This window comes from Melozone crissalis, unplaced genomic scaffold (genome assembly GCF_028551555.1).
Source record: "Melozone crissalis strain CALT ecotype California unplaced genomic scaffold, PUWL_Pcris_2 ptg000016l_1, whole genome shotgun sequence".
Taxonomy (NCBI): Eukaryota; Metazoa; Chordata; class Aves; order Passeriformes; family Passerellidae; genus Melozone; species Melozone crissalis.
In genome coordinates this window covers 50,837,482-50,857,940 of record NW_026535794.1, presented here as the reverse complement: position 1 = coordinate 50,857,940, position 20,459 = coordinate 50,837,482, and the positions used below count along the sequence as shown (strand labels likewise).

Below are 20,459 nucleotides of genomic sequence, written 5' to 3'. Positions count from 1 at the left end.
CTTAAAGCTATACTTTTCTAGAGTTTATTAGTAAATGGTTCCTGAAACCTTTGCAATCAGGAGCTCATTTTCCTGATTACTTCTCATCTCCACCACTTTGCGCCTGTTTATTCATCTGGTTTTATGTTCTAATATTCTTCCTGCTGTTTACAGCTTCTTTAAAACAGAATGGTATCATTTTAAAAGTTGTCCATTGGGATAACTAATGATCACTCAAGCTTCTTTTTCTGAGATTTTTTTGTAGTATAGGTCAAAGCAAATTTTCTCTAGAATATGCATTTCAGATAAAAATAAGAAAGGATTTACATTACCATCATGGTAAAGTCTATATCTGCCTTCCACTTCTTGCATAAAATTCATTTGATTTAGGAAAAAGCCAGGATCACCTTATTTGATTATATTTTCCTTCTCCTAATGATTTTCATTAACAAAAATGTTCACTTTGCACTTAAAAGATTAATCCTAATGCTCATAGAATCATAGAATTGTTTGGGTTGGGAGAGACCATAAAGATCCTCTAGTTCCAGCACCTGTACCAAGGACAAGGCCACTTCTCACTAGGACAAGTATCTTAGAGCCCCTTCCAGGCTGGTCCTGAACACCTCCACGGATGGGACATCCTCAGTTTCTCTGGGAAAGCTGTTCCAGTACCTCACAACCCTCACAGTAAAGAATTTCTTCCTAATATCCAATCCAAGCCTACCCTCTTTCAGTTTAAAATCATTCTCTCTTTTCTTAATAGTACGTGCTCTTGTAAGAAGTCCCTCTCCAGCTCCCTTGAAGGCTCCTTTGGGGACTGGAAGTTGCTATAAGATCTCTTCACAGCATTCTCTTATGAAAGACATGTTCTTCCTGATCAAATTATTTTACTTTATTTCACCTTCAAACACAGTCCTTGCTCTTGCAGCTGTACAGATTTGTTTAAGAATACCAGACAGGAAAAGGTTTTCTTAAAAACCTTCAGTTAGTCCATAGGGGGGACTGACATCCAGATCACATCTGCTGACTGTTACTTCTGTGAGACAGTAGGAGCAACACAAACTTACCTGCTCCTGCCCCTAGAAAAGGCACTAATTGCATCAGAATATACAGAGAATGCAACTCTGCTGAGAAAGAACATATGGGATTTTTACATTTTTAGATTGGTGGTTTGCTGTAAGTTTTTCCGAAAAGAATATTGGAAACAATGTGGTGATTCTTAGTTTCCATATAAGGGAACTTGACCTCTGAATGCTCTGTCTCTCCCAGCTCATTGGGAATAAATGTTATCCTATATTTTGGAACCTGATTCAAAGTTAATGATGAATAAAACTTCTCTTGGAATAATAAGTGCATTAAATGCCACTGGAATGATATTTTTCCAAGCAAGAGTGACTACCTCCCTAAAACAAAATATTGCTTTAATAATGAGTTTAATATTTTCTAGAAACACACTTTGAGTAAGAATGAGTAAGAAAATTGTAGAAGCTGTGATAATTCTCATTGCTGGCTATTGCCAAAAGCAATAGTCATCAACACAAATTTAATCTGCATAGGCTCTGATCTTCAGCAAGACTTCCATCAGATAGTTTGTAATATCTGGTTTTCCTGTATTTCTGTAAACAGGAAAGCAACCAGAACACTGGGCTTTATACATTCAGAGTCTAGATAGGAAAGAAGGTCATGGCACGGGTGTTCTCCTGTCAGCAATTTGGGCAATAGTGAAAAAATAAATGCATAATTTGGCAAACCAATGCTCTAAATTTTACTGCAGGGGAAAGAAAAACAATGAACTCCATAATTTTTCTAGTCATCTCAAACAAGAAGAGCATGGGTTTCCATTTCACTGAAGGCTAGAGGAATTATGAGAATAACATTGTTATCTTTGTGATAGCAAACTGATTTACTAGAGAAAGCAGATACTTTGCACTTTCGTAAGCATATTAAAGCATTATTTTATCAGGAAAAATTCAATAAATGCCTCCACGATCAGCAACTGTGATACATAAGATATTCCTGTGAAAGGATGTTCTAATCCAAAGACAGGAAGAATGTTGCTTTTTAATACACTTGGAGCAGAAGATACAACCTAATCAGAAATGCCCAATATTTTGAGAAGGCTTGGCATAAAACCATCTCCTGTTCAGTTGTTCTGTGGGCATTTATGTGCAGGGCTGTTATGCACTGTCACCTTGACATTTCAGAATCTTTGTCAGTGAAGCTTGATGTTTAAGTCACTTAGTTTAGCAGCATTTTGCATAAACAAATCATGGATTCCAGAATTGGGCCTTCTGCAGAAAGTGGAGCAGTGATATATTCTGCTGATATTTGTGGACATGCAAGTATCTGATTTCAGTGAGCACAAGTCCAGCACCCATATGACTGAACAGATCACACAAGCCCAAATGATTTCCCAGTAGTAAATGAAGAATTTCCATTAGTAAACCTGTAGAAAGCATTGAGCAGAACAAAAACATACAAAACATACAAACATGTGAAACAGCAACAGAACATTCTGGGTTGAGTTTCTGCAGTGGAAAGCTGACGTTTAAGGCATGCAGTGGGACTCCACAATGCTGATTAGACTTGTTCATGGCAGATAGGTTGCTTAAATTATGTGAAAGGAAGAAGGAAAAATAATGCTGGGAAGCCAAACTGCTTACTTTTAGAAACATGAAAGAGGAGCTTTCAGTAGGGCAAAATCTGAGTTTCTCCTATTGCGCCCCTCATGTGTTGAGCATAATTTGCCTCCATTGCACTGAGGAAGGACAGCACCTCTGGGGTGCACTAATGGGAATGTGGAGCTTTGTAGGGAGGTGAACTGTGAACTTACTCTGAGGAAAGTGAGGTTGGAGAAATGATAAGAATTATTTTGACAGCGCTGCTTGGTTTCAGGAGACTGGGGCTTGAGGAAGTATTTCTGAAATTAACACTGGGCACAGTGATGAGAAAAGGGTTATCAGCTCTTCTAGCACTGATATTCAAGACTGATTTGTGCTAGAAGCTGTAAGAATAAGATGCTGTTCCTCACCCTATCACCTCATCCTCTTGTGAGCTGTTGTTTGGGTGTCCCTGATGAAGCCTATGTTTTTTTTAATTGCTCCTTTGAGTCCCTGATTTGAGACTCACTTGAGACCAGAGTCTAAGTAAAGTAGTTTCCAGGAGGTGAATAATTCCACATTCAAACTCAGCAGTACGGATGCATGGTTAATGCTGGTCTTGGAGAAATAGGGGATAAAAAATAAGCTAAAATTTCTGAAATCTCTAGAAAGAGTCTTTTGTTTTCTTCTGCTCTCATCCTGAGAAAGCACTTTCAACTACTGGCTGTTCTCTGCCAGTTATGTTGCTGCCACTTTATTTTCTCCTCTTCTTGCACACTCTGTATCTGAAGTAATCAAATGTTCAAATTTCATACATGCTCTGCTAAACCTTATTTCTCAGATGTTTGTTTCCTTTGAGAATAGAGATTCTCAAAGCCTGTTTATAAGGACTTTTGTTTACAGTGGTTTATTAAAAGGATCGTATAATCAATATGCTACCTTCCAAGGAGGCTAATCTTTTTTTCCATAATGCTTTTCAAAGAAATTGTCATCATAATTTATAATCATCCCTGTGAATTCATATTTTTATTATGTGTTTTCAAAGGATTTAACATAATGCATGTCTTTTCAAATGTAGAAGACTCTATTAAATTACCTCTTTTTATTAAAATCTAGTTTTAAAGCAAGACTGAAGTTGTTGGTTTAGTCTTCTTTGGTAATTTTTCACATATAACATATAAGCCCAAAATTGTTGCATCTTTTCACCTATTCCTGCAAAACTGAAAAACACAAGCTTTTTACTCCAGTAATTTTTTGTTTGTTTGTTTGTTTGTTTGTTTGTTTCAAGACATTGCAGCTTTCTTGTTTTGAACCCCAATATTTGTTTAAAACTCAGATTGTTCTTAGTCTCAGTGTTATAAACTATAGTTTTTCTGCTACTAATTTATTGTCAGCTGAGCTGAGAGTTGCTCTGCACCAGGTGTTTATGAAATGCAGAATGTGTAATAAATTGGTAGCAACTTGCATTTTTATTGTAAGTAAATGAATGTGGTCTGTGTTCAGGCCAGAAAGGGCTGCAGTTCCAATATGTGCAATAGCACCAGGAGTATTTGCTGAAGGTAAAGTGGAGAAAATTAATATTAGGATGCAAAGCAGAATATGAATAATCAGCCAGCAGTAATTATGCTGAAATTAAAAAAAATCAGCTGCAAATAATTCCACTGGTGATGTTTGAGAGAGGCTATAAGGGCTGAAAGTGGACTTCAGGTTTCAGCTGTTTGTGTAGCTGAGTGTTTATATATGGCTCTGCATCAAAGTCAAGTGTTACGAGTTTTGAAACTAAATTTTTACCAGGTGGAGTCAAGTGGAAGAACAGTATGAAGTCAGGGTCTAACTCAGAGCATTTTCTTAATTCATTTGTAGCTAACTCTTGTAAAACTACCTAAATAACATTCCTGAATTGCAGCCTGCTTTTGGGAAAACTTGGGTATTAGCTGAGTTTTTTGCAGGCTACTGTAACTGTTCTCTATTGCTGCTCACAATGCACAACCAAATATTGTTTCCAAGGGACAGTTAAAAGAGAACATGTAATTAACAATAGATAATTTTAAAGCAGCTCATTTATACCATAAAATCAAAGCCAGAATTAATTCATAGCCAGAAAAGAACTCTGCAAATGAAGACTTCAAAATTAATTAGCTTTTTCTTAAACTTTTCCATTAAGACCATCTAACATATTGCATACTTCGCTGTTAATGCTTTTTTGCAATTAAAGTTTTTTAAGGTGCTGATATTAAAATCCCCTTGACAGCTATTAGACAGAAAAAAACATGTTTTGAAGTCATTCTAATCCTATTTTTTCAGATGTGAGAGAATGAAATGAATGCAAATATCAACTGTTAAATATGTACCATAGTCAAAGCAATGAGAATTTCTTCGCATATGCATGCAGACATATTTTTATCTGAAATTGTTCTTTTAAAAGTTTTTTAACAATTCAAAATAGAGGAACATAATGGGAACAATTAGGCTTGCTATTAAAAGACATTATGCACCAATGGATGAGCAGTGGATACGCATTATCCACAGTTTGTAGCATTTTTATGTACATCACCTAGTGCAGAAAAACTTGATAAATTCTATCTTTACAATGAATTTTCCAGTGTGTTGCGGACTGTGTGATCAATCTCATAGGACTGTGGATTGAAGAAGAAAAATTGATTAAAAGGAGTAAAACTCTGAGATACTTCTTGTGCATCCTACACCATATTTTGTCTTAATAACAATGTATGTAAGAGTAATAATATAAGAGTAGTATAACAATGTTTATAAGAGTAATTGCTTCTGCAGTAAATAAACATAAATAATTATTATTGTCAATTCTCTTATGATACTTCTATGTGAATGATATGTGTTCCAGATGGTGGGGGTTCTGATTGAGTTTGGTTCTTGTTTATGAACACACCTTTCTTGATCATTATAATATTTCTTTCACTATTCTGCAGCATAAATTTATTGCACCTGTAAATGTCTTCCTTAGGAATCAAATGTCTACATTAACACTTTTCATTCAAGGGTAAGAACTGTAATGCTTCTTTGTAATTTTAGTCTGGAGGGGTTTTGAGTTTTATTCTCCTTCCCAGTGTGCTGTAATTTAAATGGGAGATAAAGTTTTAGCACCAAAATCTGTTAGTATAAGTAGATGCTCGGTATCAATCTTGGTCCATAACTATCACTTTAAAATTCCACCTTAGGTAGGACAGCCAATAGTTCTCTTGGCTGGACAAGTCTCTTAGCAGAAGTAATGATAGGTTACTGGAATTCTGCAGAGGGATAGAATGTAAGAAACTATAGTGCACAAGGTAATCTCATCCCTGAGCAGTTGCAGCTGCACTAATTATCAAAGATTAGAAACAGGCCTGCCTGCCCTTAACAGGCCACAACTGTGTCTAGTAAGGATGAGTGCTGTAAAAGAGTGGTTTAGCTGGGCGAGAAGGGGGCTGGAGTTTGTTGGCTGTGCTGTGAAGAAGAAGGAGTCAGTGCTGGGAGGAGATACCCATGAGAAATCACCAAGAAGGTGCGAGAGCTTTGTAATAACGTGGTAAGAGAATTCTTGAAATATTTTTCTGAAGCCAGAGGAATAATCTATGTTTACATAACTTTACAAAAACATGAAAGTCACCATTATTTCATAAATGTACATATGGCCTGCTAATATTAGCAAAACTACTGAAATGTGTGGACTTTGTAGTTTCTCATTTTCTCAGTAGAAGCCTTTACTACTTACACATACTTAGCTGTATATCTACCAGTATTCATTTTATTTTGCTAGAAGCATAGTCTTTTTTTAACTTTCATCTTGCAAATTTTTAAGCTCATGCATCCCTATATAGCTTTGACACCAGCTCATTCTTCCTATCCCTATTCCCTAATGACCTAACCACTTGTGTATAAAACTTTAAATTTACTTGTGTCTGTGGTTGCTGCATTTTATGTGATATGCTTTCAGTATACTTTGAGGTTTGCAAAGAGCTAATAGATGTTCTAAAGCAGAGAGGAAAACACGATGTGTTGTTTGCAGCTACTTTTTTTTTTTCTTTTCATTTTTTCCTTCTACTTCAGAGCACTATAAATATCACTGCATTTCTCTGATTCATGCTCGGGCTAACTGAGCTCTGTCTTTCTGAAATTCTTAACTACTCCTCTCCTTTTCAAGCCCTCTTCTGTCTCTCCCTTTTTAAGGTTTCTCAATTTCTTTGTGCTTTCCTATCAATCTCAACAGTTTGTTTTCCCCTTTCATAATTCTTTCTCTAATCATTGCTCTGATTATTTTCCTCCTCAGTCTGTCTTCATAGCCATGTACTCACACACATATGCACACAGGAGTGCCATGCCCAGGAAAGATTTGGAAAGGAATTTAACAAGAAAGCAGAATAGACTGTGCTGATCAGATGCAGGCAAGCATACTTACCACACCACTATTTAGACTTACCCCTCTTTTTATTCTGGATGTTTTTTCCTCTCCAAAATGTGTAGCCCTCTGCTTTTTCCTGCCTTTAGTTCCATCCCTAAATACCCTATAAATCTTGTGCAATTCTGAGCTATGTTTTCCATGCATCCCATGATCCATGGCAGAAACTCCCTTGGTCTGAAAGGTTTTGAGGGAGCCGCTATCGGTGGCTCGTGGTGATCAGCTCCATGCTCACACACTGCAGCTGGGGCTGTGCTGTGACAGCCCCAGACAGGATTTCTGTTACTTGTGTGCATCCTTGATTTGAGTCAGATGGGCTTGAATGGTTTGATAGCTCCTGTGGTGGGCCTGGGAGCAGCCTGGCAGGGTATTATTCTGGCTTCTGCCCTGCCATTGTTTCTCTGAGCTCCTCTGTAGGTGTGCAGATGGGCATTCTTTCTCAGAACCTGACACTTTCTCTATATTCTCATCCCCTCAGTAAATAGTCTAAATTAATACTCTAGTGCTGCGATTGAAACAGATACTGACAAATTAGAGTGTGTGCCAACCAGGGCAGCCCCCAAGGTACCCATCTAACATCTTACTAATCTCACAGCTCATCCATTATGTGAAAAAGATGTAAAAGTGATTTCTAGGAAGTTGCCAGGACACAGTCATTCCCATTTGAAAGCATTGAAGGGAAAGAATGAAAAAAGGGGGACATGGAGCAGATGTTTCTTCTGATATTTTTATGTCAGTTAAAAAGCTTGAATTCTGTTGGCAGTGCAAGTTGCTTAGTGATTAATGGAGATGACAAATATGATGCATTCCCTCTAAATTGGTGTCATGTTGATAGAAGACATTTTGATTGAGATAATGTAAATGCTGATGTGTGGATTTGTTTTCACAATGTTATAGTCCCTTTCTGTTCATTGAAGTTGGTGCTCAGCTCCTCTGGGAAACCCACTATTTGGTTAGGTGTCTGTCAGTCTGTGTGCATAACAGTGGTTTTGTAAGCAAGCTACGGCTCTGTGGTTTAGTTTTTGGGGCTTTTTCAAATATAAGCTTTTAAATTGAGATTTTTAAGAAATTTTATTTAACCAGTTGTTGGTTTGTTTTGGATTTTTTTCCCAATAACTTGTAGTTTCCCTCAAGTAAAACTGGTATTCAGATACAACCAAGAGAGGTACCATAGTTTCCTTCACAGGATTGTTGGTTATGAGAAGGTTGGATACAAAAACATTTAGGGATCTGGGATGGGGAAAAGGAAGAAAAGGGGCAGGAAGTTATGATGATTGCAACTGTTGAGACTGGTAAAAATAAAACTGAATTACAATCCTATAAATTAATATGTGGGTAATGAATTTTGGGAACACTAATATTTGTGAACAGTGAACAAATAAAAATTGACACCACAGTATCTTTCAAAGCTGGGTAATGAGAATAGCTCCATGCTCATCTGAGTATTATTTAACATTGATTAGGATGTTCAGGTCTGAAGAAAGACCAAATGCTCTGATATCCATGGCAGGAAAGAACCAGTATATACTTAGTGAAGGAGAATACTTTAGTTTATTGAGTGTCTTTGCTATTTGTAGCCATTTACAGATAGCTTGTGCTAAAATAAGGTTCCAGATAATCTGTATCTTTGACCTGACTTTACTGGAGTGATCACTCCTGCTTTGGACCTGATATAATTTGCTGAGGTTTCCACTTGTCTGTGTTCACTGTAGAGAGTTGCAAAGGATTTGTATTACACAGATGGGAAATTGTAAAGCCAAGGTTTGACCCTTGTTTCTTCTTTCCATTACCCTGCCAATACGAAGTAAATGAGAACTGGAGTAGAACTCATACTTTTTCTTTAAGGATATGGATTTTTCAAAATTTCTTTTTATACCAACCTTGAAGCTTTTTGCATGGAAGAGAGGGATAGGAGGAAGAAGGGAACAAGATGGTATTGGCAGTGTTCCTGTTAACCACCCAGCTGGAGAGGACTCAATCGAGCTCCAGGCAGCTCTGAAGCTTTCTGTGGCTGGGCCCAGTGTAAGTTCAACACAAGTATGGTGAATATCTGGGTTTCTCTGACATCCTTCCCTCTCAGATGCAGGACTCTGGAATGAAGTATAGCTACACAAATGTGCGACACTATCCAGATTTAGAATGAAACTGTGCCATTTCTATTCTGAGCGGTGTTTTGTTCAGTCCCAAAACTCATGCTTGGTTTTTATTTTTGGGTTGTGTTTTGTTAATTTTTTTGATTGGCTGGGTTTTTTGTGTTTGTGTATCCTTGGATGACTTCATTCACAAAAGTACCTTGTTAAAAATTGGTGTCTAATTATAATTTCTTGTAACCGTGTCAGCCTACAGACATTAAATCTTTGCTAATTGTCTAATCTATGGCTTGTAATTTAAAATCACTGCTAAATTTGTTTAAAAATCCATTTTGGTTCAGCCATTTGTATTTAAATTAATTTCTCTCTTCCTCCCCTCTCCCAGCCCAAAGCAAAGAGCAAAGATGAGAGAGAAACAGAAGCACCTCTCATTTTGCCATTAATGGGTTGACTTTTTCTGTATTTGTAGCTAATTCCTGGGTTGAGCTACTGTGTAGTACCTCAAATTGCAGTTTTCACCCCTATAGCAGTAATTTTCCCTATTATCCCAGTGGCAAATAATCTTGTGCTCTTTCTCACTCTGATGGCAAAGCCTCTATTTTGTTCCCTTTTTTACCATAATGGTAATTGTTGTGTTTATCACTGACATAACTGACCCTAGAGTGAACTTGACAAAAAATCTGCAAATTTCCACATATTTTAGTTTTTACTGCTTTTAATTTCTTTTCTGTTTCTATGGGGCGTATTTGGATGTTGTGCTAATGGTGAGAACACTTTATATGTTCATTAGGTCACAGTTGAAGGCAGAGGGAGCGTGTGAGGAAGATACAGAAGCTTTTAGAAAGCTGAAGCTTAGATCAATGGCAGTGTGAAGAAGGTTTATGCTCAGTCACGAAGGAACTTTGCTTTTGGAAAGTTTTAGTGGCATGAGAGCCAGTGCAGCCATGGACAGAAATGAACAGTAATCCAAATAAAAAGCACTGAAATTGCCTCTCTTGGTTTATCTTCCCTATTAAATAAAAAAATTAAAAACAAAAAAAACCCCTATGCTGTCTATTTATATAATATTTTTTATTTCTATAGTTTATTTTTAGGATTCATGTGTATATAACACTATATGTACACAATTCTGTAAATATACAAAATATAATAATGTTTTTCATTTGGGAAGCTATTTTACGGATTTTGAGTTGCAAAGCTACTCAGCATTGGGAAGGATTATGCCTGGGAGGATTAACCAATTGTAGAAGCAATGGTTGAGGAAAACTGCCGACTTGTTTCATTTTTTTAATTCAGTTTTGTAGAGGTGATGGTTATTGATGGCTGATTTGCCTTGTAGTTCATTGCTTAAGATTCTATGAATAAAGAAAGCAACATTTAGGCTTGAATTAATAGAAGTATATGTTATGGAACGTGCAAATTAATCTGGTTGTGCTGGCCATTTTCCATTTTTATATGCTAAGCTTCATGAAAAAAATGGGGAATCCAGAGAAGATAGAAAATAATATAGAATGCAACCAGTGATCAATGTGAACAAACTTGGCCATTTTAATGTAGAGAAAATATTTATGTCTGCAAATAGACAAAAGATGGTTGCAAGGAGGAGTGCAGTAACTTATCCTCAAAATTCATTGTGAATAAAAAGAGAAATTATAGGTTCAAGTTGCAGCAGAACAGCCCCACTGTGTAGAGAGTTGAACAAATGCTGAAGGGATGGTGCAGGTCTAGGCTGCCTTGGTGTGTCATAGAATTTACATCATTTTAAACCAGACTTTGTCAGGAATGATACATGCATGTAATTGAGGTTTTTTTTTTTTTTTTTTGGGAGATGGATTCGATTATCTTTGATGTCCACCACAGCCATGTGATTCTGTTGTTATACTAATTATGACCACAAAAATTATTCTGGTTTTTATCTCAGCACTTATTTCTTCAAATATTGTTTCAATAATTGAACTATATTTTCCAGGAATAATCTTGTAGAATGATGGAGTATTTATTTAATGGGATATTGAGGGTAATGGAATAAAGTCTTGGGCTTTAGGTTAATTTTGCGTATGAACTGTCATGAGTAAAATAGTTGTGTGGTGTGGAAAAGACTCTTGCTAATGTCATGTGATGATAGTGAAAGGATGAAGCTTTGAGTTCTTAGAACTCATGTTCTTGCCCTCGCAAGCTGTGAGAGTCCAAGGGCCCCTAAAATTATGGTAACTCAGGAAAAACAAATCCCAGTTTCACCGAGCAAGTATTTAAAGATGCCAGGAGTCGTTTTTTCTTTACTTCTGGGACTGCAGTAGCTCAGTTCAGCTTCTGGCTGAGGAGGCAACCTAGCCATGGATGAAAAATAGTGCTTGATCTGAGTTTTACTGCAACTGAAAAATCAGTGGCTAAAGCATGAGCCTTGTCATACACGTGTGATTTGGTGGACTTGTTCGTGATGCTTTCTAATTTTCTTCAATTTTCTTATAGCCAGTGAAAGTTACCAATTGCCTAATGGCACTTATTTGTGAAAATGGCTTTTTTTTTTTTTTGCTGAGTGCTGTTGATCTATAGCAATATTTCTTTAAGGACGGAGTAAATTACTTTTCTTGCAGATGCAACATGAGCACAAAAATTGTAAGTATTACACTCAGGGCTTTAGAGGTTTTAGTTTACTCAAATTTTCAGTTATGCATCAAGTCAGGAAAGGCAGGTTTTCTGTTTTCCACTGTCTTTAATAATGAGGTGATATTACAATGGCAAGGGAGTGCCACATTTGGTCACTTTGTTAGTCCTTGTTTTTTACCTGGAAAGTCATTTGATTGTAACTGAATTAACTGTAACTGCATCTAGAGTAGTTGTATTTCATCAGAAAGAAATTTCTGGAGTTCCCTTAAGCATCACAGTAGATCCATTTCAGATGTCAAAATTCATCTTTTTGTGTACACACCATATTTAGGATGCGCATAAATCTGCAGCTCATTGAGAAGTTGTTTCCTTCCTGCACAGAACTTCACTGCAGTTGCTGGCGCATCCGGGCGTAGTTTCCAAGTGCTCACAGTCTGGGCACAGAAATTCAGTATTGCAGCCAGCTGGGTGTGCTGGCCTGTTCCTACTGCTCTGGCCTGTCCAGGTGAGCACACTGTGAGCAGCCACAGCTGCTTCCTGCACTGTGAGGGCCAGCAGCCTCGAAGGTCTTACAGCTTTGTCCTGCTAGAGCCATGTATTTCGCTGAAAGTGCTGCTTCCTGTGCTTTTCCTCATCAAGGTAACCTAATTTTACAGTGCCATTCTAGCTGCAGCTATCTGACATTTAGTGTATGGCTTGTGGTGACCCACCTTCTGGTCATGCAGAACTTGCTCTCTCTAAGAGTCCATCATAAATTTAATGTGAGGAACTACTGTTGTGTTTGCAAGACAATTTTTTATTCTAGTTAGGATTTTGTCTTTGTATCACTGCCACCTTTTATTTGGAGGAGAGTGTTATTTTACGAAGTATTTTCAAGATACTTTTTAACCAAGAAAGACTTTTTTGAAGGGGTCTTTGGCAGTATGCAGAAAGCAAACCAGGTGTTTCATTACTTTTTTTTTTACATTAATATTATTGTGTAATACATAAAAATGACAAGAAAAGAATCCTAAAACAGAGGTCTTGGTTACCTTAGAACCTTCTCTGTGCAGGATCAGATTGTTTTAGGTCTTTTTAATGTTCTGGAGCTCTTTTTCAGATGAGTGTGCATACACTAAGAATGATAAGTAGAAATGTATTCAAATAACTCAAATAATTTTAGATACATATGCAATTCTAGATCAGAAATGTGATGTTTTCTTCCTTAGCTTTCATTTCCTCCTTCTGTCGCTGTTTGACTAATGAGTTTTTTTGGTTTTTTGATTGTCCTTGGGTTTGATGGTCCTTTTGATTTGTAATTAATTTTTTACTTCAGCTGAAGGGGTTGTGAGCTTCTGTAAACTGGCAGCCTAAAAATGTGGAGAGGGCAAAGCCAGGAATGGTCAGCTGAAGTTTCGACCAAATTTTCTTTTCCAATAGCAAATGAACAAAGGCCCCCCTAATATTTGAGAACCTGGTAAACACTACATCAGAAAACATTTCATCTCAAAGTCATATCTGAAAAGGTGACTTCTCACAGTGTGAGATGTAAAAGTAAATACTTATTCACCCTTATTTTTGTCTGACTTTAACAGTACGTATGCTTATTTTAAGTTGGCTATAACTGGAGAACTAATTTTAAAATGTATTTTACTTTTCCTGTTCTTAGACGTTAGAAATGTTGAGTTCCAAACTACAGAATTTTTATATCCAGACTTGAAAAAACTATCAGACATAAGGCCTGGTTCCTACCATTGCAGATGTTGTCCTACAGAATAGCAAGAACATTGAAGTAGTGTTGCGTCATGTTGGCTTTTTGTGGAGCTTTTTAAAAACTTTTTAATATACTTGAGGTAGTAGAGCAACGCAGCAGCTGTGTGTCAGAATACAGAAGGATATTTTTCTTTCATATACATCTTGTTTTGACTATGATGAAATATCTAGTTCTTTTAACTTGCCTTAAAAGAATTGTAAGACATAATTTCTCCGCTACATAGAATTGCAATGTGTAAAGGGTGAGTATAGGTTTAATGTAGATAAGCGCAGAGAAAATTCTGCTGACAGAGCATGAACTTACAATGTACATGTATTGATGTATAAAAATTTATTTTTTAACATTTTCCATTTTCCAGTTATCTTCTGAATATATGTTGTAATAAAGCAACAAATCTTATTTTATTATTTTAAAATAAATTTTGGGTATGACATTTCAGTGAGTGTGCAGCTATTTTTTTAGTAAGCTTGGAGTTTTTTGCCCTTCATTTTATGGTTGTGCTTTTAGGGCTCTAGAGTTGAAACCATTTTAAGTTACAGAAACCCAAGCACCTCACAGTCTATTTAGCTTTTAGTATTTTTCCAAGAATTTGAAAGTGCTGGAGAGACACAGCTAGACTTTGTGGATCTGATGCATTGCCTATTTTTGTCACTTTTGCTGTCATTTAATTCCATCCATTTTTCTGTATCTACTCCTTTGCTACATTCCTATAAAGCTGAGATTTACTCCTATATTAGTAGATGTTTAAAGGAGTGTATTCCCTGCAGCAACCACATTCACTGACAGAAACAAAACATATTGCAACACATTCATTGAGCCACATAGTGCAGACTGTCATGCCAGGTAATCTATTTATAATGAGCTTTGCACTTATAAAAGGAGGCTGTTTGTCAGCCCTAAAATTAAAGCTGCCTTTTCCCAGAGTGATGGAAAAACTGTAGTTCACCATGGTGCTAATGAAATTTTGTGGGAACATCATATAGGGCCACAGAGTTTCTAAATCCTTTATGTCATTCAGCCGTTCTGCTTTTTGGAGATAGCCAGCAGCTGTGCCACCTGTGCAGGATGACTATCCCTTGATTTTTACACCAGTCAGAAAGTAAAACAGGAGTGAGAACATCTGCTTCCCTCAATCACTTAAGAGCCACTGAAATCTAAGAGGTGTCAATTCTTTCCAACTTCTGACTAACATTCTTGAGCTGGAAAAAACTATGCTGTAAACTCTTCATTTAACTATTTTCTTTTCCTCTAATTTTTAAAATAGAGGGTCCTGAAAACTGAGAAATGAGTGTTGACTTCCCCATGCATCACCACATTCTCTTTGGTGTCTAGAACCCATAAAGAAAGACAGCAATGAAAATGCTCTTAAAGTCTGTGCAGCTACAAGGTTTGTTGTTAGTATTTGTTTCACTCTAGACTGCTCACCCTTAGCCTAGTTACCTAATCAAGCTTTTCTGAGAGAATATATTTTTCCCCTCAAGCCACATTCATTCAAATCCACTGTTGCAAATGTTAGCTTAGTTAATGGTGAACTTCAAAATGCATTCATGGTAGCATTTATTAGCTAATTTAAAAGACTAGATTTTCTGCCTAGACCAAGAAGCTTAGATAAACTTGATGCTTCACACAGAAAAATACAGTGATTTTTGATTTTTTTTTTAGTGTTTATGGTTTTAAAACTTTTTATCTTCATGTTGTAACAGAGAAAACCCTTTCAAATTTTATCATTAAATGGGTTTGGCGGTCTCAGTTTGATCTGTATTATTCAGGAGATTAAACTTTAAAAAGGCTATTGCATTTTCTGGTGCTCTTCTTTTTCTAGTTGTGATTCTTTTTGTGCATACTTTTTTCCTCATTCTAAGAGCTTCTATCACTGTTTTGACCAGGTTTTCACCTCTTGCAGCTTGTAGACAGTTTTTGATGCAATGCGAAAGCATGTAAAATGTGAAGAAGTGGTTTGCAGGGAGGGTTTTTTTTCCCCTATTCTCCTCAGAAAGAATAGAAGTGACCTTTGAGAAACCCTAACAAACTGACAGCTGGATTTATTATGCAAGAAGTAGCTTTTTCAGACATCAGGGTTCTTGTGAGTTTTTACATTCAGCTTGGAAGATTTTGAGGTTTACTACTATTCTGAAGTCCCTTAAGACTACATATGTTGTGTATTTGGACCAGGTACCAAGAAAGCAAATATACATTTTTGGCATTTCACTTCTACTGGCTTGAAAAGCAAAAATCTGTTACCCTTGTGTCCTTAGTTCTCCCACATTTTTGTTTGTTTATTTTTCTTTCCTATCTTCCAGATGGAATCAGCACTACAAAGCCCTTCCCTCTCTCCCTCTGCCTCCTCTCTATGTGGATATATATAACCATTTCTGCTAATTTGCAAGTGAACACTGTAAAGTTTATATCCAAATCTTGCATTTTGCTTCCTTGTCTTTTCTTAGCTCAGTTAGGTCTTTTGCTTTTTTATTGTCACCTTTACCAGTTTTCTCATTTAAGCTATTTTGAATCTGCCGTGGTCCCTTCCTTTCATTCTGTGTTCCTTTTCTTCTCTGTTTTAGCATGCTTGGGTGACTTCTAAAACAGCAGTCCTTAAATGTTCATCCTTTCATCTACTCTAGGTTTTCTTTGAGTTTCCTAATTTCTATTTTCACCTGTTCTGTCTTACTGATCTTTCTGTGTAACATTTACAAAAGCAAGTAGTGGCTGATAAAATGTGCTGTCTTCCTTTCTTTGTCATCATCCACTTCAACATCTTGGTATCATGTCTTTCTTTCCTCTGCTTCAGAGTTGTCTTCTGCCCGATGCTTGCTGCTATTGTTCTTTTCTTTATTCTTTTTTCTTTTCAAGTGGCTACCTTTTGCCATCCAAAGTCAACAGTATCTCTTTCTGTCATCAATTGTTTTCATACACTGGAACATAACTGCAGTTTCCTATTGCACCTTTAATTACTGGTTATTTTGTCAGTATGTGAAATTCACCTGTCCCTTCACTTTGTTCCTATGTGCCTGTGAAGTGATTTTTGTTACTGCTCACTGCACTGGTGCCTACCTTTACATTTTTATTGTTTCCCATTTTTAAGATATGTATGCATCTACGTAAGTGGCCTCAAGTTGTGTCAGAGGGGTTCAGAGTCCCAGAATGGGTTGCAAAGCATTGGAACATACTGCCAGGGGAGTGGTGAAGTCATCATCCCTAGAACTCTTCAACAAAACCTGTAGATTCAGCACTTTGAGGACATGGTTTAGTAGTGAACATGGTGGTGGTGATAGGTTGATGGTTGGACATGGTGATCTTAAAGGTCTTTTCCAACCTTAATTTTAGGTTTCCATACACAGGCATAATACCTCCCAGAAGGCTCCCCCACACTCATAACACTTTTCACAAGTTGAATTTGTTAAAAATATCCCATTCTTTTACCTTCATTTGAAGAACAATCTTAATTTTTATTAGTTAGTGTTCAACATAATGTTGAAGTTTGACAAAGCTGACTTATTAAAAAGCAGCCTTTTCTGTGCTATACAACTCATACCTACATACCACTTTCTATTTCTCCTGTTCTAGAAGAACAGAAAGAAGGGTGTTGTGCCTAAACCCCTGATTTTCTATAAAAAACATTTGACTTCTAAAGGACCCTCTAATGTTGTTTTCTGAATTGTAGCAGTATCTCTTTAAAAAAAATTGGCCTGTGTTCTCAAAGCCAGCAAACTTGATAAAAATGTCATATGGCCTTACATAAAGGTCTGGTTACTACAGAGACAAAGCTTCCTTGATTTTCAGAAAGAGTTTAGAAAATTAAAACACAAACTTCATTAAGATCACAAACAATATTTTTTATCTTCTTGACTTGACATGGAGTGCATCCATTAAAATTTGCCTGTTGGTATCACAACAATTATACATTGATGGAGCTAGTATTTTATTACCTTTTTTGGATAGTGTGTAGAAAGTGAGGGAAACACTTCTGAACAAAATAGGTTATGAATTCCTTATGAATTCTGCATGAAGTGCCTGAAAACAGACACAGAGTCTCCTTGATAATGGAAGAATATGTTGACCTTTGTTTGTGGAGAAAGGGGAAATGGCTTGTAATGTCTTACAATTTAATTAAAGTGTCATCTACTTGTATAAAATTTACTTTGTCCTCTAATGAGCACATAAAACTTTCCAGAAAAGTCCTTCTCTTGTAGCATCACAAGGAAATTGTAGATAGATAACAGCCTTTAGCCTTGCATTTGTGCCACATCAACATTTGATTTTTTTTTTACTCCACTTTCCTTCCCATATCTTGATATTTGGTTAGAGGCCTTTAAATGTGCATGTGTGATCAGTCACTCCTCATCATCAGAGCCCAGCAAAACAGCTCGTCCTTATGGACATTTGAAATAAAGCCAGTCCTAGCAAAGAAATTGCTTGCAAGAATTGCCAACAAATTAGATGAATTTTTAGAGTGGATATGAAGTCTGGTTAAACAAACATTTCATTTCTTTTAGCAGCTGATTGATTGATTCCAAACAAAAAAGCTGTGCCATCTGGTCCTGAAAAACAAAGCAGCATTACGCATTCATTTTTGAAGAATTGTATAGGAAAATATCTATGTAATTCAATTTTTTATGCATATATACACACACAACAATTTCTATAAATTATCAGGGTTTTTTTTTTACTTTACATAATAGTATTTCTTCATATTTAATGCACATAACTTTGTAAAAACTATACGTTTGTAAGAAAATATGGGAATTGCTAGAAAAACTTCTATCTACAATGCTTTTTATTATGTCTGAGCTATTCATCATACATTTTGACAAACAATTTTATTACTTGAAATAGAAAGCAGTATTCGAGGAAAAACTGAAACAAACCTGTCTGCTATATCAATTCAACTTATTCCAGCAAATACTGTGACGTTTCAGACCTTGCTGGCAAGAGAATTAGTTCTGTATATGTGTAATAGAGTAACTGCAGTGCTGTGTAGAGACAGATATTGCAGGTAGGGAGAAATTTCACAATTTTGAAACTCAGTGCTATTCTGAGTTGTAATAAAACATTAACAATTAAAAAATTTGCAGGGAGAAAACTCATAAGCTCTTTTAGTATCTCTTGGAAAAAAAACCTAAGGGTAAAAGTATGTTGTATCAATAGAAGTAATAGAATCTTAAATAAGAATATAAACAAAGTTATTAACTATATTGTTTAAAATGGTTTAAATGTTCTCTTGAACAAGTATTATTTTCCTCTCTCTCTCCAAGTTATTAGAATTGTCTTCCTATTCTTACTTTTCTTCACATTAAAAAAGCAGAAATTATGTCCTGCAAGCTTTTAATCACTTCTATAATTTTGGAAAGATGCTTTGTTTTCTGTGAACCTCAATGATATTGCTTTAATGTCAGAGGTGCAATTCTTTGTATATAAACAGGATCCATTAATTGTCCTAAGTTTTTTTTTTTTTCCCCTAAGTTAAAACTATTCCTATTGCTCTGTTTTCTTTCTTTTCAGCTATTTATGAACTCTCTTGTGAAGCATACAAACACTTGGGCAAAACTTCAAATTACTACTGGATAGATCCAGATGGCAGTGGGGCACTGGGACCTTTGAAAGTTTACTGCAACATGACAGGTAACTGCATTGTATTTACTAATTAAGCTGGTTGAAGGGGGGATTTGCTTTTTTGGGTCTTTTTAAATGTAGTTAGGAGAAAGAGGCTGTTCATATTTCATATTTCTTGTTAAAAGAAAAATAATAGGAGCTTTTCATGAGAGATCATCAAATCTGCTGTCACTAGTCAGGATAGACTGAGCAAGGCAGTAGTTATTCCATTTAATAAGGCTTTTGAATTGCACCTATTAGTCTTAATAGGTCTTTGTATCCTCAGTGTTACATCATTAAAAAAAATTTCAAGATACATACAGAAAAATTTGATAGAAATGGCCACTTACCAAATCTGTTGTATATCAGCCAAGTGGATTTCAGTTTTATCTGTTGTTCATGGGGTGTTGCAGAGGGCAGCTTACCACCACAGGCAGGGAATACAAATTAATTACTGAAGAAGCAAAATGTTTAAGTTTTCCTAAATGTCTGTTTTGACTTTTAAACTGTTTTTCTAATGCCAGTTAAAATCTGAAGATAATATTTATATAACTACATTAATTTATTTTGATTTTGTTGCGTGTATTGTCTTATGCTTTTAAGACTACTTTTGTATTCTCACCCAAAGTATCTCATCTTAGTCATCTGTGTTGCCATGATGAGGCAGGAAAATATGATAATGAAAAACAGGGCAATTTTTTGCGCTGAGAATATATTATTTCTTTGTTCTGTTAATGCATAGCAGTTGTCTCAGGACTTTTTCTGATATGAAATATTGGATGGCTGATAAAACAAACATGTGGTCTGACTTTCCCCAAATGTCTACCTTAAAAGTTATGTTTGCATTGGATATCTAGTGTATGCCTCAGATTCCATCATCAGCAGCATGAAGGTGAAGGCACTGTCATAGATTGAAACACTGTCTCTGACTTTTTAGAGATCACAGATGCTAAAGCTCCCACAACTCTTCTGGAGGCAGAAACCTGGACATAGCTGGGGCTGTGGGATGGGGTGTCTCCAACTGGAATGGGAGAGATGGGGACAGATGCATGGCACAGGCAGCAAACTCCAAATCAGGTGTTTATGGGTAGACAGCCTGTTGGAGAACAGAATACCACTGTTCCGCATTGCTAATAATGTCTGCTTTTGTATAATAAATACATGCCTAGAAAGGAGCCTGATCTAAGATCTGGAAGTGCTGTCAATCCCATTTGGACTGGAGAGACAGGCCAACCCATCTGTCCTGAGACACAGGTGTAAAGGCACTCTTTCAGATCCTCAGCCAGGTAGAGCATTTTAAATCATAACTCAAGCACCTTGAACAGCATTAGTAACTAATCCAGCAGGGCACTGCAGGAAACAAGGCCAAGAATGCTGTCATGTAAGTGATTTCTGCTATTCAGAACTGCTGTGTTCAGATTGTTAGCTAT

General features: G+C 36.4%; 1 protein-coding gene across 1 annotated transcript in view; it reads left to right on the top strand.

Annotated features, from left to right (window-relative positions):
* Positions 1–20,459, top strand: part of CNTNAP2 (contactin associated protein 2) — a 1,011,078-nt gene that overhangs the window by 669,916 nt on the left and 320,703 nt on the right. Inside the window, exon 12 of the mRNA XM_054274302.1 lies at positions 18,940–19,059. Coding sequence (XP_054130277.1) covers positions 18,940–19,059 — 120 coding nt within the window. The remainder of the gene's footprint in view (positions 1–18,939; positions 19,060–20,459) is intronic.